General features: G+C 18.1%; 6 protein-coding genes across 6 annotated transcripts; 3 read left to right on the top strand and 3 right to left on the bottom strand.

The window, feature by feature from the left end:
• Positions 1-1,851: 1,851 nt before the first annotated feature.
• PGAL8A_00471900 (conserved Plasmodium protein, unknown function) lies at positions 1,852-3,647 on the top strand (the record flags this gene model as incomplete). The annotated part of the gene is made up of 8 exons (XM_028673494.1): positions 1,852-1,913; positions 2,135-2,236; positions 2,588-2,669; positions 2,774-2,833; positions 2,924-3,006; positions 3,194-3,232; positions 3,401-3,467; positions 3,591-3,647. 8 exons carry the CDS (start codon positions 1,852-1,854, stop codon positions 3,645-3,647), a joined length of 552 nt encoding a protein of 183 aa, XP_028529941.1.
• A 793-nt stretch (positions 3,648-4,440) lies between these two features.
• Positions 4,441-6,801, top strand: PGAL8A_00471800 (conserved Plasmodium protein, unknown function; the record flags this gene model as incomplete). The annotated part of the gene is made up of 1 exon (XM_028673493.1): positions 4,441-6,801. One exon carries the CDS (start codon positions 4,441-4,443, stop codon positions 6,799-6,801), a length of 2,361 nt encoding a protein of 786 aa, XP_028529940.1.
• Positions 6,802-7,292: 491 nt separating this feature from the next.
• Positions 7,293-11,922, bottom strand: PGAL8A_00471700 (DNA repair protein rhp16, putative; the record flags this gene model as incomplete). Its single annotated transcript, XM_028673492.1, has 2 exons — positions 7,293-11,596; positions 11,736-11,922. 2 exons carry the CDS (start codon positions 11,920-11,922, stop codon positions 7,293-7,295), a joined length of 4,491 nt encoding a protein of 1,496 aa, XP_028529939.1.
• A 1,208-nt stretch (positions 11,923-13,130) lies between these two features.
• On the bottom strand, positions 13,131-13,972 carry PGAL8A_00471600 (conserved Plasmodium protein, unknown function; the record flags this gene model as incomplete). The annotated part of the gene is made up of 3 exons (XM_028673491.1): positions 13,131-13,526; positions 13,680-13,730; positions 13,835-13,972. 3 exons carry the CDS (start codon positions 13,970-13,972, stop codon positions 13,131-13,133), a joined length of 585 nt encoding a protein of 194 aa, XP_028529938.1.
• Positions 13,973-15,441: 1,469 nt separating this feature from the next.
• PGAL8A_00471500 (eukaryotic translation initiation factor 2b, subunit 2, putative) lies at positions 15,442-17,208 on the top strand (the record flags this gene model as incomplete). Its single annotated transcript, XM_028673490.1, has 1 exon — positions 15,442-17,208. The coding sequence occupies one exon, from the start codon at positions 15,442-15,444 to the stop codon at positions 17,206-17,208; it is 1,767 nt and encodes a 588-aa protein (XP_028529937.1).
• Positions 17,209-17,965: 757 nt separating this feature from the next.
• Positions 17,966-19,134, bottom strand: PGAL8A_00471400 (AP-3 complex subunit sigma, putative; the record flags this gene model as incomplete). Its single annotated transcript, XM_028673489.1, is given in 7 exon segments — positions 17,966-18,060; positions 18,147-18,180; positions 18,293-18,350; positions 18,352-18,365; positions 18,663-18,738; positions 18,849-18,976; positions 19,066-19,134. Coding segments are annotated over 7 exon segments (474 nt in total).
• Between the last annotated feature and the right edge of the window lie 682 nt (positions 19,135-19,816).

Raw genomic sequence — 19,816 nt, 5'->3', positions numbered from 1 at the left:
TTAATAAATATGACAATGAAAAAAAAATATATATATATGTGTATGCAATTTGCTTACAGGCTTTGAATATAAAATTTTAAAATTAGTGGATCCTTTTAATAAAATTTTTGGACATTTTTAAAATTGAAATGAAGAAGATATATTTATATATTAATAGAAGTTTATTTGTAAATATAAAAAATGTTACTAAAATATAAATAATAAACCACAAAATTGATAAGTTAATAATATATTTTTGGTAAAAATTTTTTAAATAAAAAAAAATTAATACAAAAAAGGAAAGAAAAAAATAAATAAAATCAAATAAATGTATTCATACATTTATAATATTAAATTAATGTGTTATGTGCAATAAATTTTTGCACATGTTTTTTAATTCATAAAGTTCATTAGAAAACCAAATTTTAATTTTAATAGTAAAAAAGACATTTTTTTTTTTTTTTTATATTGAAAGATATTATGAAATAATATAATATAAATTTAAAACATAGACATAATTAAGTAGTCTTAATTACTTATGTAGAAATCTATACAACGTAAAGTTATACAAATTTTTTATTATTCTAATTTTTGTTCTACTATTTATAAAAAATTTGGTAATTTCCTTTTAGCATTATTTAAACAATACAACAACTCTATATAAATTTATTTCATGTTTTATTTTTATTATTTAAAAAGAAAATTTTCTTTTTACATTTATTAAAAATATTTTGTTTTTTTTTTTTGTTATGTTCTCTAAAAGTAAAAGTATATATATATATATATTAATCTTTAACAATAATGCAGCTTACATAGAATGTTTTCCTTTTTTGAAAACATTGAAATATTTCAACAGTTTTAATAATATACAAATTTATATATATTTTAAAATATCATAATAAAAAATGATAGTAGACTTCAAAGAAATTTTTTATTTATATATAACCATAAATGCTATTTGCCTGGTAAGGTATACTTTTCTTTCTCTTATATATTCATATATATTTTTTGTTATTTCATTTTTGTTATGTTTTTTTATTTATATAAGAAAATTTTCATTGAGAATAGTAATGAATTATTGCTTGCTTGGTCTATGTTAAAAAAAAAAAAATATAAATTTTTTAGAGTTTTCTTCATTTTAATAACTCTTGTTTCATATATACATGAATATGCTGAAATAGAAAAAATAAAAAAATATACCTTAAACATATTAAAAAGAAAAGTTAGTATTTTCTATTCCTTTTTTTCTTTTAAATTTTTTATAATTTTTGTAATTTACATTAAAAAAAAAAATATTTTATGTTAATACAACTCAGAAGGATTCTCTTAAATTCCTATTTTACAATATAAAAATATAAATTATAAGAAAAAATTAGAGACCTTATTAAATAAAATTTATTTTAAAAATATATTATTACAAAATATAACTTCAAATTATTTAATTAATAAATTTTTTTCTATTTTTATTTTTTGAAAATATAATTTACACTTTTATATGTATACATGTACACGCACATATATATGCACACCTTTAAAGTTTTCATTTTCTTATTAAAAAATATTTACAAATAAAATAATTGAGAGAAGTTTATAAATTTGTTCTAAAATATAAAAAAATGTTATATAAATAGATGTCTTTTACTAATTCAAACTTTTGATTTTATGCAAACTTCCATTTTTTTTTTATCTTTTTTTTTTTTTTTTTTTTTTACATTTCAAATCTGATTTCAAAAATAAATTAAATTTCCTTTTTTAATATTGATGTACTAAAGATAAAAGTGTTAAATTTTGTATATTCAAAAAATTATATTATTTTTTCCTATCATTAAAATAAAATACATTATCAAAGCTATATTTTGAATATTTAACAAAATGATTAAAGTGTTGTTTTTTTTTTTATTACTGTCTACTTTGTTTGGTTCTCAAAGTTTACAGTAAATATTTATATTTTTGTCTTTATTATATATAAATTATTAATATTAAAAAAAAAAAAAAAAAATGATAAATATATAAATAAGTAAAGGGAGCATAAAATATAATAATTTTTGATAATTCAATTTTAAAATCGTTTCAAAATATAAAAAAATAAGAGATACATTATTAAATAAATATATTTTTATTTTATTTCTTATTTATTATATTCTATATTTTTTAGAAAACAAATGCCAATTATTCGATGGGGACAAAATTCTTATCAGCTTACATTAATTGTTTCTATTCCATTGATTGAAAAAGAAGAAGTTAAATTCAATGAAAAGTTATATTTGGAAAAAAAAAAATAAATAAAAACTTATTTATATTGTATTATTATATCTAAAATATTCACGAGAACTAAAATTATTTGTAGAATGTATTTCATTTCAATATTAAAGAAAATTATACATATATATATTTCTATATTTAATTTTATTTTTCATTACTTGTACTTTTATACTTATTTCTTTGATAATTCCCTTTTTTTTTTTTTTTTTTTTTTTTTGAGTATTTTTGTTTAAAATATTTTTGAATATTTTGTTTTATTCATTTCTAAAAACATTTTATGATACAGATTTTTTATTATTCTTTTTGAAACATTATAATATATTCATAATTTAATTTATCTTATTAGTAATATATATCTATCAGCTATAAGTAAACATGGTGAAGAGTACGAATTAAATTTAAATTTGCTAAGAGAAATAATTCCAGAGGTTTTTGAGATATATTATTATAGAATATTTCTTTATATATTCCTATATACATATATTTTTTTATATATTATATATCCATTGTTTTTTATAAAAATTTTATTCAGAAATGTTCTTATGCTTTATCAGAATTAGGATTGAAATTAAAAGTTTACAAAAAAGCAAAAGTTAACTAATGAATAATTTTTCTTTTTTTTTTATTATTTTTATATAAATTTTTTTTTTTTTAACATGATTAACATTTCATTTTTTATTAGGAACCTTGCTGGATACGTTTAACGAAAGAACAACATAAAAATAATTTTTTAATTAAAGACAAAAAACTTAGTGATGCAAATGAGTAAAACTGAAAATATATATATATATATATATATGTAAATATTTTTGTTACATTTTGTAAATCAAAATTTTTTGGAGTATACAGATTATATTATTTTATACGCATTGTATATATATAAGAAATTTAATTTAAAAAACATAACTAACGAATTTTCTACGTTTCTTATTTTATATATCTTTTTATACAGTTGTGAAGAAGCAAAGGATACTTGGCTTGAGAACTACAAGTAATCAGAATTTTTTAAATAATAATTTTTCTTCTTTAAATTAATTTACAACTAGATAAACATGTTTTTAATTCAATAAACTACAATTATAAAGCAATATATATATATATATATATATATATATATATATAAACATATATGAGTACTCATTTGTATATTTATATTTAGGCTTTACATAAGAAAAAATAATCCTCAAAATAATGAAAAACCAACTAAAAAAAATGATATAGTACAGGTGAAAATTTTTAAAAAAAATGAAAAATATTACATGTCTAATAAATAAAATTTTTATTTAATTACATTTATCTAACTAAAAATTTGAAAATTTTATCTTTTTTTTTCTTTTAATTATTTACAGAATATAATTGAGAATTTAAAAAACGTTCATCCAAATTTTTCCCTACATGAGTTCTAAATATACAAATTTCTTTAAATAACGAAAAACAAATACAATTTTATAAAATATTTTATTATAATTAAGGGATTTTTTATTTTGCATTTTTATTTTTTTCATTTTCATTTTCTTATCCTTTATCTTTTACTATTATTTATATCAACCTTTTATAATATAATAATTTTTGTATTTTTAATACAAATTACAAAGAATCTATCATAAAATAAAATTAGAAATCTTATTTATTTACTTTTCTCTTTCTATATTTATACCTATGGTTATTTTATTCTACTTATAGCTAAAAAGAATAACAAAAAAAAAAAAAAAAAAAAAAATTCAGCATTAAAAATTTCTACCTTCATGATTTGAATTATTTCATTGAATACTTTAGATATTAATTTTGTATTATTATATTCAACTACATGTGATATTCATAAAGAGTTTAGTATCTTTTTTCTTGTGTTGTTGATATTAAAAAGGATTAAACAAAATAATTATAAAAATATAAAATATTTACAATATAGGTAAAATAATTTTAAATAACATAATTTTTCTAATAACTGTTTAGATACATTAAAAAAAAAAATATAAAACAAGAAAAAATAAATGTTAAATGAATTTTATATATACATTTATATTTTTTTTTTTTTTTTTTTTTTTTTTTTTCCATTAATTCGTACAAAGGAAAGTTATATTAAAACACACATAATATCAATGAAATATAAATTTTAACATTTGAAAGTTATTGCTTTTTTTTTTTTTTTTTTGTTGTGCTTCATAATTTTTGAAATTTATTAAACTTTCCTAAAATAAAATGAAAGAATGGAAAAGTACAATTATATCTCGTTTAAAACAAAGAAATATTTCTCAAAGTGAAAAATATAAAGACATATTATTATCATATAATTCTTTAGTTGAAGAAAAAAATAAACTATTGGCAATTATTGCTTCATTATCTTCAGAAAATATTTTCTTGGTAAATAATAAAAATTTTAGTTTTTCACATGAAAAAAGTGTATCAAATGAAAATAATTCAGAAAATAATTTAATAAAATGTGAGAAGTCAGATAATTATCTAAGTCCTATATTAAAAAAAGAGTTTCTAGAAGTCATTATAGAAAAAGGAAAAAATGAAGAACTTATTCTTTTCCTTAAAAATAGTTTAAATGAAAAAGAAAAACTATTAAATATATTAAATAAAGAAAATGAAATGTTAAATAACACTATTTCTGAAAATGAAAAAGAACTTTTTAAAAAAAAAAAAGAAGTTTTTAAATTGAATGAAATTATTAACAAAAATAATCTTGAAATAAAATTTTACTCAAAAAATTATAAAATTTTGAAAAATAAAATGGAATTAATTCAGAAAAATAATGAAAAATTATTAAGAGAGCATGAAGGCTTAAGATTTACTTATTTAAAATTACTAAGACAAATTCATGAAATGAAAAATCATAAAAAAGTTATTGATAAAGAATACTTTGAACTAAGAAATGAAATGTTTAAAAAAAAAGTAGAAAATGAAAATTTACTAAAATATTTATTAAAATGCAAAAGAAAACATAGAAAACAATTAAAAAAACTAGAAAAAGTGTGTTTACATATGAAAAGGAGCATATGGAGAGCTAAATATATTTTTTTAAAAAAAAAAAAATTGCGTGTTTGCTTATATTTGAATAAAATGAATGAATTCCATAATATAAAAAGGAGTTTACGAGAATTATGGTTAAATTATGATAATTTTCAAATATATAAAAATAATAGTTGCAAAAATAAAACAAAAGATGATATTGTAGTGCAAAATGTGATTAAAAATTTAAACAATAGGAAAAGTAAGAAGATTAATCAATCTTTTAAAATAATAAACAATTATTATAATAACTCTAAAGCCATAAAAGATAAGTTAAGTGTAAAACATTATATTTCTGACAGTAGCTACTTTAAAAATAAAAAATATAATATTTCGTCCAACAAAGAAGACATTTGTAAAGATAAGGTTAACAAAAATAATGATACCTTTCAAAAAGTAAGAAACTTTCTAAATGTTCATCCTGGTGGTATATTATGTTTTAATATTTCTTCTAGAAACTCTTCCAATTATAATACATTGATGGAATATGTAAATATAAAAGAAAAAAATAAATTAAGAAAAGGAAGCATTGATATATATAATAAAATTAAAAATTTAAGATTGTCTAACAACACAAACAGTTTTATTAAAAATAAAGATATGAATTTTTATGTAAACAATCAAAATTTTTGGAAAAATAATGATAAAGTTGGTTATGATAACCTCATTGTTACATGTGGGATGGATGGAAAAATAGCATTTATAAATATAGAGGATAACCAGTTAAAATGTACAAAAATTTTTTATATATTAAATAGCAAAATACCAGCTTATAATGTAAGTATACATCCTTCACAAATTTATACTTTAGTATCTATGGAAAATAATACTATATGTTTAATAAATAATGAAAAAAATAAAGTGGAATATATGTATTATGATCATAAAGAAAAAATAACATCAATTAATTTTTTATGTAATTTTAATAATTTTGACAAATCAATATCTTCTGAAGAAACAAAAAATTCTCTATTTTATTCGACAAGTTTAGACAAAACAATAAAGATATGGAATATTGAGAAAAATTTATGTGTCAATACTATTAATGTAAATGAGCCTATCACATCATCATCTCCTTCTAATTATGGAACAAATATATTAATTGGTACTCATAATGGATCAATTATATGTTACGATTTGAGAGTAAATAATAAAAATGTAATTAACTCTGTATTATATAATAAAAGTATGTTTAATGAAGAAATATATGGTTTAAATTATTCTCCAAATGATAATTTAATAGCAGTACAAGAAATTAATGGTAACATGAAGTTATTAGATACAAATAAAAGAGATTTTTTGCACATTTTTGAAACTCCATATTATATAAAAAAACAAGTTCCAAAAGCTTATCCAATTTTTTCAAGAGATGGCAAAAAACTTTTATGCTCATATGCTTATAATATGATTTCTTATGATGTCTTAAATTATTCATATTTCAATATTTTAAATAGTGACCTGGATGAAATAAATGGTACAAATTGGAATTTAAATGACAAATTATTAACAGTTCATAAAGATGGAAATATAGCTATATGGCAATAATTTTTATTTTTTATTTGTCCTAAATATTAACATTAAAGTTATACTTTTTAAATTTACATTTTTTCAATTTATATATTTTTAAAACTATATGCTTTAATGCTTTTTTACAAGTATCTCTTTTTTTTTTTTTATTGTTTCTTATTTTAATTATAAAATTTTTGTGGTTGAAAAAAAAAAAAAATTTTCAACATAAAATTTTCTTTTAAAATTAAATGTTTTATAATTTTTTTTTGAAGTGATAATAAATAATTTAAAAAAAAAATAAAAAGTTCATGTACACATATATATAAATTTTTTATGTCATTGTAATTATTGTATACCTCATTATTTACAATAAAACAAAAAAATTTATTCAAAAATGCTTTTAATTTAATTCATTGTTTTTTTTTTTTTTTTTTCTTTTTAATTTCAAAAAAAAAAAAAGGCATTTAATCAAATAAAACTTATTTTATTATATAAAAAAAAAATTTATAGACATTAATTTTTCTTCTTTATGCATGAAATAGGAAAGCTAAATCTTCTTTTGTTAACTTCTGCATAGCATTGTTAGAGTCTCCTATAGTACAATCAAATACTAACTGCTTTTTTTTTTGTAATTGAATAATTTTTTCTTCAACAGTATTTTCTATAATGAAACGAATTGCATAAACTGTTTTCGTTTGACCTATACGATGAGCTCTTTGAATAGCTTGTAGTTCAGCTGCTGGGTTCCACCAAGGGTCAACGATAAAAATTCTATTTGCTACTTGCAAATTTAAACCTTCTCCACCTGCTTTCAAACTTATAAGAAGAACTCTTAGTTGTTTGTCTTGATTGAAATTATACAATATATTATTTCTTGATACCATAGACATATATCCTAGTAATTTCGAACATATAATATTGTTTTTTTTTAAGTGATATTCAATTAAATCTAACATAGAGCAATATTGGGAAAATATTAAACATTTATCGTCAGTATTTTTAATGACTTTATCAACTTCCTCAAATATAGCTTCAATTTTAGTGCTTGTCTGAAACTCTTGAGTATTAATTCTATTTATAAAGCTTTTATTAATATATGTAGTTTCTTCTTTACATACGATAATTTCTTCTTCATCATTATCCTCTAACTCATAAAAAAGATTAAAATCAACAGTTAATGGAACGTAACAAACTGGACAACCTAAAGGATAATCTTTTGAATTTTCTTCATTATTTAATAAATTGACAAATTCCGATTTATCTTTATTTTTAAACTTTACTACAGAAATGGATTTTGATTTTTTGTTTAATTTTTCCATTTCATTATTATATACAACATCTTTGTTACACATTGCAATTGTATTAGTACTTATACATTCAGATGTTTTTGATTTTACAAAATTTGAATCTTTGCTTCCATTTAGATCACTATTTGAATTATTTTCTAATTCAAAACTCTCTATATATTGCTTTAAACATGCCTTATGAAAATTATGATTACATTTTGTATTAATATTATTTTTTTTTGATACATTTTCTAGGCATATTCCACACACATAATCATTTGATATAGCTGGGATGATTGTGGAATTTTTTTTTATAAATTTTCCTGATGGATCACTTAAAAAAGAGTTTCCAAAAAGAATTAAATATGGATGATCAGCTGCTTGCCTTAATCTACTCAGTAGATCAAAAATATGAGCATAATTATGCAGAACAGTGTTTGATTTAACATATTTATCAAATTGTGTAGAAGTTTGTTTATATAAAGATTCATAAAAATCCTTCTCTTCATTGGTTAATTTGTCTTTCCTTATAGTAATAATTAACGGTTTTAATTTTATGTCATTTTTTCTTTCTCCTTTAGTTCTCCTTAGTAATATTTTATCTAAAACTTCACTTTTTAAATAAAACATACTAGTAACACCTTCTCCGTTATATCCAAATGATTGTATTGGTTTTAAAATTCTTTTATTAAAATAGTTAAAATGATTTATTTTGGAATGTTTGCAAAGATAGCAATATTTGTTATCCTTCATTTCATAATTTAAAAGTAAACATTTACAGTCTTTTTTTGAACAAAAATAATAAGCATATGGATAAAATTCTAGGAATCTTATTAAACTATATAATTCTCCAATTCTATTTTGCAACGGGGTTCCTGTCAAACACCATCTATATCCTGAACAATTTAAATTTAAAATTGATTGTGTTGTTGAAGTAGTCCTGTTTTTTATCCTGTGAGCTTCATCTAATATTATTCTCTTCCATTGTATTTGATGTAATGCACTTTCATCAAAAAGAACTGTTTCATAATTCTTTAATTTTGATTTTCTTAATTTTGATTTTTTAACAATAATAGAATCATAGGAATCAAAAGAATCACTAGTGCTTTTATCATTTTCTTTAATATTTGAACTATCACTAAAACTTTCTTCATACTTTTCTTTTTTTAAACTCTCTATCTTAAATGACTCATCACTATCATCATTTTTATTTTTTTTTTTCTTTTTTTTTTTTAATATCTCAGTTGAATTAGATAAATTTCTTTTTTTTAATTTTTTGTTAGATTTTTTGTCATTTTGCAGTGTATATGTAGAATCCAAAGTTTTACTTTTTCCATAACTTTTTTTTCCTTTCAATATTTTATTTTTATTAATTTTTTCTTTAATTCTATCATCGATACAATTTTCTTCTTCTTCACTTTCCTCTTTGTATTTCAAATCTGTAACTATAACATCGTTTACACTTTCCTCTAACTCCTTTTTGTTTATGTTATAATCCTTGTTTTCCTCATTATCACCTTCTCTCTTTTTTATTTTTTCATTTTCTTCATTTTTCAATTGATTCAATTCTTGTCTTATATATTTTGCTGAAACTAATATTCTATTTATTAATTCTACTTTTGTACCAAAAATATGTTTTCCCATGGTTATTAAAAGAACCTTAAGTTCTCCCATATTTAATTTTTTAAGATCCCTATTTTCAATTGTGTTATTGCTTAAATATATTTGCAATAAAATATTCTTGCATTTTTCATTCATGTCTATATTATATGAATCATTCTCTAATATATTTTTTATAACTATATTCCATTTTATTTTATTTTTTTTTTTATCTTTATTTTTATATATATTTTGCACATTTTTATCAATCATTTCTTTATCAAAACCTAAATTACACAAATCAATTATTCTACTAGATGTCTTTCTAGATAAGGGAGAATAAATTGAATTATTTGAAGATGAATATTCACTGTTTAAACTTTCTGAGCTTAATACAATAACTTCCTTTTCTTCTATTGTTATCTCTTTATTGTTTGAATCATTTTTTAACTTTTGAGTATTTTTAATATTATTATTTTCATTTTTAGATTCTTTCATAATTTCTAATAGGACATTTCTTGGAGTAGGAACAAATGTATCATCGAATTTTTTCATTGCAACAAGTGCAGTATCTTTATTTTTTTTTTTTCTTTTTTTTAATTTTTCAGTTCTGATGGCACTTGGACCACAAAAATATTTTTTGTGTAAAATTAAAGTTCTTGGTAAAAATAATCTACCACAATATTCACAAGATATTTTATATTTATTAATAATTTTCCTAAAGTGTACTTCTACCATTGCATAAGATGTAATAACAATATCATATTTTAACAATTCATCATAAGATATTTTTTTAGAATTACCATGAAATACATAAACTTTCAAAATATTACCTTCTATAAATTTTTCAATTTCTGACTTCCATTGCATTACAGCTGCAATAGGTGCTATTATTAAAGTATTCCCTTGTAATTTATTCATAGATTCATTTTCATTTTTTATTCTAATATTGGTATCATTATCTATATCATTCTTTATTCTAATATTGGGATCATTATCTATATCATTTTTTATTCTAATATTGGGATCATTATCTATATCATTCTTTATTCTAATATTGGGATCATTATCTATATCATTTTTTATTCTAATGTTGGGATCATTATCTATATCATTTTTTATTTCATATTTCATTTTCATTTCATTAACCATTTCTAATGCACCATTTTCTATCTCATTTTCTACTTTAATTTCCTTCTTTATTATATTTCCTATTTTTATAACATCACTTTCTTCTTCCTTCATTTTAAATTCCTTATCTGATTCATCATATATTTCTATTATGTCATTTTCTAATGTTATATTCTCTTTATTTTCTAATTGATTTATTTTTTGGCATAAAATTAATGTAATTGCTTGGATTGTTTTTCCCATACCCATTTCATCGGCAAGAATTCCTCCTTTAATATTTGAATTTTCTTGGTTGATCATCCAAGAAATACCTTCTTTTTGATATTCTAGTAAATCAAACTTTAATTCTTTTGGAATTTTTAGTTTATTTTCGATAACTCTGTTTTCTAATTTCATATATTTACTTGAATTTAAATTTTCTTTTTCTTCATTTATTAAAGCTTCAATGCTATTTTTTACATTAGCATTTTTTAATTCATATGGTTTAACAATATTTTTTAACATCTGTGATTCTTCATCATTCAGTTCTTCAAATCCACCAAAAAAAATTTCCCATTTTAAATTATTATATATATATAATTCATATTCATTAAAATTACTAACAACTATATTATTTTCTAAATTACTTAAATATGCTTGTAAAAATTTATTATTTTCTTCATTATACAAAATAATATATAAAATCTTTTTACTGCAATTTATATGAACCCAACAACTTATATATCCAAAATTTCCTCTTGGATCCTTTGTTGGGTATCCTATTCTTAAACTATTTTTTTCAATTATTAATCCGCAAACTCTACATCTACTTGCCCCTAAGTGAGAAAAACACATATATATATATATATATATATACAAAAAAATAAAAAGAAAAATATATTTTAAATCTTATTCTTAATTATCTTATTCTTCTTGATTTTTAATATTTATTTTCATTTTTTTTAATTTTTCTACTTGAACGGGTTCTATTTATTAGTAATTTTGGGGTTATTTTGAAAGTGTCTTTCTTTAATTTTAGCTTCGTTACATAGTTAGTACCAACCCACTGATTTAACTCTTTGATATAAATACAATTCGATTCCACTATTTCTTTAAAAAATTTTTCTTTCTTTGAAAATAGCCTTTCTAAATTATCACCCATTTTAGATAATTTTAGTTTTTATATTGTCTTTAAAACTAAGTAAAATTTGATAGTTCGTAATATTAATACTTCATAATGAAAAAAAAATGAAAAAAAAAAAAAAAAATAATAAAGAAATATTAATTCTATTATTAAAATGTTAAAAAATATATTATATAAAGTTAAGATAATTCTCAAATATTAAATTATAGGGAATGCCAATTGATCTACATATTAAGAAATCATCCTAATATTTTATAATATTCTTATAAGTTCATTTTTATGTTAAATCATAATATTATTTATTTCTTATTTTATTTTATTTTATATTATTTTATTATTATTTTTTTTTTTTTAAATTAAGAAGAGCTATGTTTAATAATTAAAAAAATGTAATTTTTTTATATTTTAGAGTTTTAATTAAAATAATTTAAAATGTAAAAGGATATTCTTTTTTATCTTAAGATTTTTGTAATATATTTCTTATAAGATAGATTTTATATTTGAAATTTAAAAAAACACATTATTGTTTTTTAATTAATTTTTTCAATATCTTAAATAATATTTGTAAAATATAATTTAAAAAAAAAAAATCAATGAAATAAAAGTTAATTGTAGTTAATAAAAATATATATTGTTTTCTATGTTTTTATATAATATATTATTTTACATTATTAAAGATGTAATAACATAAATATTGATATACATATAATATTTTTTTTTTTTTTTTTTTTAAACACAAAATCATATAACATTTCCATTATATAAATTTTTTTATTATATTGTTATATAAAATTAATTTTAATTTTAAATATGAAATTATTCAGTTTTTTTATTTTATTTTCATAATACTTAAATATAAGTAAATGAATTTTCATATTTTTCACATAATTTTCCTTTTTTTTTTTTCTTATTCTCATATATATATTTTTATTACTTTATCTTTTTATATATTTATTATACTCAAAAATTTTTTTAATTATTCTCATACATTTTGTATATTTATTATTTTTTTTTTTTTTTTTTATAATAGTAATAAAAAAAATATTACGTGAATTAAACCAACACATATTTCCTTTTTATGAAAAAAAAGTTTTTAATTCATTTTTATAAATTGTTGATTTTGAATTTTTCTTATTTTTCTTTGAGATTAAAAAAATTTTAAAACATTAAAAAAGGAATTTTTCATACTTTATCATAATTATAATAAAAAAAAAATTTCTTCTAAATTACATAAATGCTTCTTCAACACATAATATTTTTATCAACCCATCATAATAGAAAAAAATATCATCAATATCATTTTCATTATTTTCCTTATGGACAATATTTGAATAAAGCTTACTAAAATTTTTTAAAATTTTAACATTATTATCATCTATACTATATTTTAAAAATTCTTCCTTTTTATCATTAAAGTTTTTATAAACTCTTAAATTTAATGGTTGATAATTTTTATAATCTTTTGAAGAGTTTTTTGTTTTTTTATTCTTATTAATTTTAAAAAGAGAATTTTTAAAAAAAAAAGTCCAAATATCATTTCTACAATAATAACTTTTTAAATGCCCACTAACATTTATGTCTGATAATTGATTGGAATTATTTAGTATTTCTTTTTTTATATTCTGTGAAAAAAAAAAAAAAAAAAAAAAAAAAATAAAAATAATAATTGTAATTTATGCAGTGAAAATGTATATATATATATATATATATGTATATAATTTACTGCACAAGCTTGTTTATAAATTTTAATTCCTATTTCTTTTTNGCCCACTAACATTTATGTCTGATAATTGATTGGAATTATTTAGTATTTCTTTTTTTATATTCTGTGAAAAAAAAAAAAAAAAAAAAAAAAAAAAAATAAAAATAATAATTGTAATTTATGCAGTGAAAATGTATATATATATATATATATATGTATATAATTTACTGCACAAGCTTGTTTATAAATTTTAATTCCTATTTCTTTTTCTACATAAAATTCTTCTATCATTTGTTTAAGTGCTTCTTTTAAAGCTTCTAATAAAATTGAATTCCCAAATTTTTCATCAAAATTTCCTTGTTCCATTTTTTTTTTTATAGTTATTATTCATAATTATAAATTCTTTTATTAATTTAGGAAATCATAATAATAATTTTATTTTTTTTATAAGTTGCAAAATGTAACACAAAAAACAATAGAAGTTGGTATTTTAATAAATATATAATAACTAAAAAAAAAAAATAAATGAAAGAGAGAAAAATATAAAAGATTAATAAAAGTAAAAAAAAAGGTTTATTTATATATATATTCTAATATTTAACATTATTAACACAAAAAATTAGAGAGTTGTTAGGTTTCAAATTTAAATAAAAGAATGGAAAATAAGGTAGGAATATATATAATTATGATAACATTATGCAGTTTTAAAAAATATATATATTTTTATTTGATCTTTGTAAATTATTATAATAAAAAACTATAATGTATCAAATAGTGACCTGTTACAAATATAAGTAGTATAAATAGTCCAAAATTAAAATACATAAAAAAATTATATATATATATATATATTTATTTATTTACATATTTTTATGTTTATGTATTTATATATACGTGTATATATATATATATAGATAGGTAGATAGAGAGATAGATAGATAATATGCATTTACTTGTATTCTTTCAAAAATATATAATAATATTTGAAACAAATTTCCTTTGAATTTTTTTTTTTTTTTATACAAAAGTCGAACTTTTAATTTTTTAAGAAATATTGTGTATTTTTTATTTTTTTATACACTTAATTTTTTTTTTTTTTTTTTTATGGAGAATGGGATTTCATTTTTTTTTTTTTTATCATCCATGAAAAAAAGTGCATTGCTTTTTTATTACTTATTGTAGATATGAATTCGTTTTTTATTTTTTTTTTTTCATTAACACAAATGTAAAATATTAAAAAATTAAGCGGAAATGTCATAAAATATTTTTAAAGATAAATATAAATTAATAAATAAAGAGAAAAACTTTTTTTTTAAGTACAAAAAAAAAAAAAAAAAAATTAAAATATTTTTTATTTTTTATATATTTAAATTTTTTTTTTAATAATATATTCTTGTGCTTTCAACTTAGTGTATTCAGTGAACTCATAAATAAAACAAGAAAAGAAAAAAGAATAACGCTTAATATTATAAATATTTTTTAATCCGTACATTAATTAATGAAATACATCTGAGTAGTATTTATTACAAAAAAAAATATACTTATTTTTTTTTTTTTAAATATTTTAATAAATACATTTTTTTTTTTTTCTTATATTTATTATTTATTTATGTTTTTATATATTATTTTATATTTTTTTATTTTATTTTTTTTTTTTTTTGTCCCAAATAATTTGTTGTGTAAAATTAAATAAGAAGAAATATATTAATTTTATATTTATGCGTATTAAATTAACTTTTTTTTTTTTTCTTTTTTAATAGTAATAAAATGAAAAATAAATTAAATGCTAAAGAAAATTTTTAAATAAAAAGAAACAAAGAATAAATAAAGAAATTATGGATTTACATTTAAAAAAAAATTATTATGAAGTTTTGAATGAGGTTATGAACATTAAAAAAAAAGTAAACTCTAATTTTGATTTAAATGAGAAAACAAATAAAAATAATAAATTAATAGATAAAATAAATTGTAATAATAAAGATGAAATAGATGACAAGAACGACGTAAGTTTAGATAAAAGTAAAAATAGCATTACCACTATAGAAAATAATGAAAAAAAAGATTTAGATGATCATGCCTATTTAGATAATTCTGATGAAATTTATGTTAATAATTATGATGATAATTATACATTAATTAATAATAAAGAAAAAATAGAAGAAAAATTAACTATAATGAAAAATGAAAGTAGAAATAATGAAATTATGAATAAAAGTTTCGAACAAAGTAATAAAAAAAATGAGGTTAAAAATAAAGATATAGAAAACAAAAATGAGAATAATAGCAAATTTATAACAAATAATTTTGTTGAAAAAGAGCATATGTCAAATAAAGTGGATAATAAAGAAACAAATAATAATGAAAAGATAGGAAGTGATAAGAATGAGTGTAATAAAGAGGAAATAAAATTTGAAAAAAAAAAAAAAAAAAGCGAAAAATTAAAAAAAGAAAGACAGAATGAAATAATGGTTGCTTATTGGTTAAAGGGTATTATTAATATATTAAACGAAGGATTTAGAAGTGGAGATATTAAAGGAAGTCATTTAGTTGGAAGAAAAATTGTAGAGGTTTTAAAAAAAGTGGTTGAAATATCCCAATGGAACAGTGTACATGATTTAATTGAAATTATAAAATATTTAGGAAAAGAAATTATAAAAAATAATAAAATGTACTTTGTTATACCTAATATAATACGAAGAGTATTAACTATAATAAGAACAGAACATTTTAAACAACTATATTTATATAATAATAATTATATTGATAATTTAAATAAAAGTAAAGATATAAATAATAAATTAAATAACAAATCTACTAATAATAACTTAATATACGAACGAGAGATTAAAAATTTTGAGAGATCTTTTTCTCTTTATTTCGAAAATACATGTAATGACAACACTTATAAAATACCAGCAACTAATACATTGAAACATTCTATTATTGAAGGAATAACTGAATTAATGGCAGAAATAGATATATCATGGGAGGAAGCTGAACAAAGAACTTCTTATGATTTATTCATGGAAAATGATGTTATTTTAACATTAGGATATTCAGTTGGGGTTGAAAGATTTTTAAAAACAATTAATAAAAAAAAAGATGGTATTTCCGTAATAGTTGTTGGAGGAGATATAAATAGAAGTGGATTCCGAATGGCTAAATTGCTAAGTGAAGATGGAGTTGATACAACATATATTTCAGATTCAGCAGTTTTTGCAGTTATACCGAAAGTCACAAAAGTTGTTTTAGGATCAGTAGCTGTTTCATCTTCAGGAGGGGCAATCACAAAAGTTGGAGGTTATAACATTGCATGTTCAGCACAATTCAATTGCAAACCTGTAACTATTGTGTTGCCTTTATTTAAATTAATATATGTTCCTTTATATGATCCTTTAAGACAAAATGAATTACAACCAGGCCCATCTATGATTTATAATGATACTGAAAATTTGTATGTTCGAATTCCCAAGTATGATTATATACCTGAACATTTAATAACTTTATATATAACTGAAATGGGTCCAGTAGACTCTTTTCAATTATATAATATTACGAAAAAAAAATATCATCCAGATGATTTGGATTTGAGTTTTGATTAAAAGATGAAAATTAGTTAAATCTCATATACAAATTTATATGCAAATCAAATGATAAAAAAAATTATGAAGTTTATTATATATATATATATTTCAATTTTGTAAATTTATATTTATTTATAAATTTTATATTATTTCCTATATAATATTATTATATTTTATTATATAATATTTTATTATATTTTTTTTTTTTTCTTCTTTTTTTTTTTTTTGTAAGATATGTACATATTAAATTTTGTGAACTGCACACGCTTAATGCAGTTACTAATGTATTCCTATTTTATTATCTTATGAAATTTTGTTTTCTTTTATGATATTTGTTATATATATAAGTATAAGAAATATCAGAAATATTCACATATAAAAAAAAAAAAGGAAATATATATATATATATATATTTATATATATAGTAATGAACTATAGTAAATACATAAATTTGCTTGTAACAATGTATACTTTTTATTTTTTATCTTTTAAATTAAAACATTTTTAAAGTAAATTACAATTTGATGGCAAGTATAATTTTCATTTAAAACTATTAGTTTGTAAGTAATTTCCTTCTTTTATATATACACGTTTTTACCTATTTTTTTTTTTTTTTTTTTATATAATCCTTTATATATTATTATTTTTATTGTTTTTCCTCTTTTTTTTTTTTTTTTGACAAAATATATTTAAATGTATAAAAAATTATTTCTTAAAATATTTATAATTTTAAATTTTTATTTTTTCAATAAAATTAAACGACATAATTGCTTATTTAATCTCCAAAAAAAGATGATTCATTCTCAATTAATTTTTTTGATCCATTAATTGAATTAATGATTGTATCTATATTTGTTTCTAATACAATACCTTTGAAAAAAAAAAATACATATATACATGGTATAATATAATAAATTTAAATTAATAATAAATTCTTTTGAATTAATTCTTCTTACCTCCCATTATTATTTCATCTAATATATAGTTAGTCTAATAGAAAAGGAGAAATAGAATGGAAATAAATAAAATATAAAAATGAAATAAATAAAAATATTTTTTATTTATTCAAAATAATATATCTTAATTTTCTCAAAATTTTTACTTGTTCATAATTGTATATTAAGTCGAGTTCACAAACATTTTCAAAATTTGCATCTAAANACTTGCACAAAAACCTAAGAAATATTTATAATTTTTACTTTTTATATAATTTGTGAGATATTTTCATTTATAAAAAAATAATATAATAAAAAAAAAAAATTATATTTTTAAACATAAATATATATATATATATATTATTAATATAAATTTTTAAATAAATAAAAAAGTAGATAAATACACCTAAAATAAAATTCATAACAATATATTTTTGTTTAAAAAATTAGTATGTGTATAGTTATCAATTATTAATGTGTATATATGTGAACAAAATTAAATTCCTTTCTTTTTCTTTTTTTTTTTTTTTTTTTAACTTGAATTAAATCCAAAATTCCTAATTCACTTTCCATAGCATCAACGATAAAAACAAAGTATAAAGTAGCAAAATGCCTAATTTTATTTTAATCAATATATATATATTTATATTTTTAGATATAATTTAGACAATATTTACTAATTTATTTTTATCTATTTTTATTTTTTTTTTTTTTTTGTTTAACCTATATACAACCTTTATATCTGAATCAAATAACTCATTATCTTCTATAAAACAACAACATTCATTATCTGGTCTTTTTGTTAGAATTTCATGAATCTTCTTAATTATTAATTGTTGCCTTTCATGATTCTATATACGAGTGAAAAAAAAAAAAAAAAAATTTAAATAATTAAAAGAATAAAAAAAAAGTATACAAAATTTATTTTTCTTTATTTTACACTTCCATCGTAAAATCGCAAAAATCTTGGTTTTCCAGAGTTATTAATTATTAATACACCTTTTATCATATTATAAATGTATAGAATGTATATTTTTGCACAAATGAAAATAAAGGTAATATACTTATATATTTTTCATTTAAAAAAATAAAATACTATTAAAATTAAAACTATTTTAAATATATGTTTTCGTATAGTGATTCATAATTTTTTCTTTATTTTTAAGAAAATATTTTAACGTACATATATATATATATATATATATGAAGAACTTGGTAATTATGATAAAAAAAAATATTTCATAAATATTTTTAGCTTTACAAGTTTATACTTTCATTATTTATATAAATCATTTTCATCATTCATTAATTATAAATTTTTATTGTATAATAACATTTAATTTTTACTAAATACAACACTTTTTTTTTTTTAATCACATTGTTTTTATTATATAGTTTTTTTTTTATTTTGTAATCATTTATCTCTAGGGAATTTTTTTTTTTTCTTTGAAATTATTATGTAATATTTATCATATAGATTTAATTATTTATTTTTATTTTTTTTTTTCTTAGTATTCTATTTATATTATATAATACATTTACATTAATTTTTTTTTGTTTCATTTTTTATCCTCACTTTTTTTTATATATGCTAATTATGAATTTTTAGTATTTATAGCCTTTTAGGTTATGTTTAGTACATAAATTCTTTTTTTTCTTTTTTTTTTTTTTTTTTTTTTTTTCTTTTTATT

Source organism: Plasmodium gallinaceum, assembly GCF_900005855.1.
Source record: "Plasmodium gallinaceum strain 8A genome assembly, contig: PGAL8A_v1_130, whole genome shotgun sequence".
In the NCBI taxonomy this organism is placed as follows: domain Eukaryota; phylum Apicomplexa; class Aconoidasida; order Haemosporida; family Plasmodiidae; genus Plasmodium; species Plasmodium gallinaceum.
This window is presented reverse-complemented; position numbering and strand designations above follow the sequence as displayed.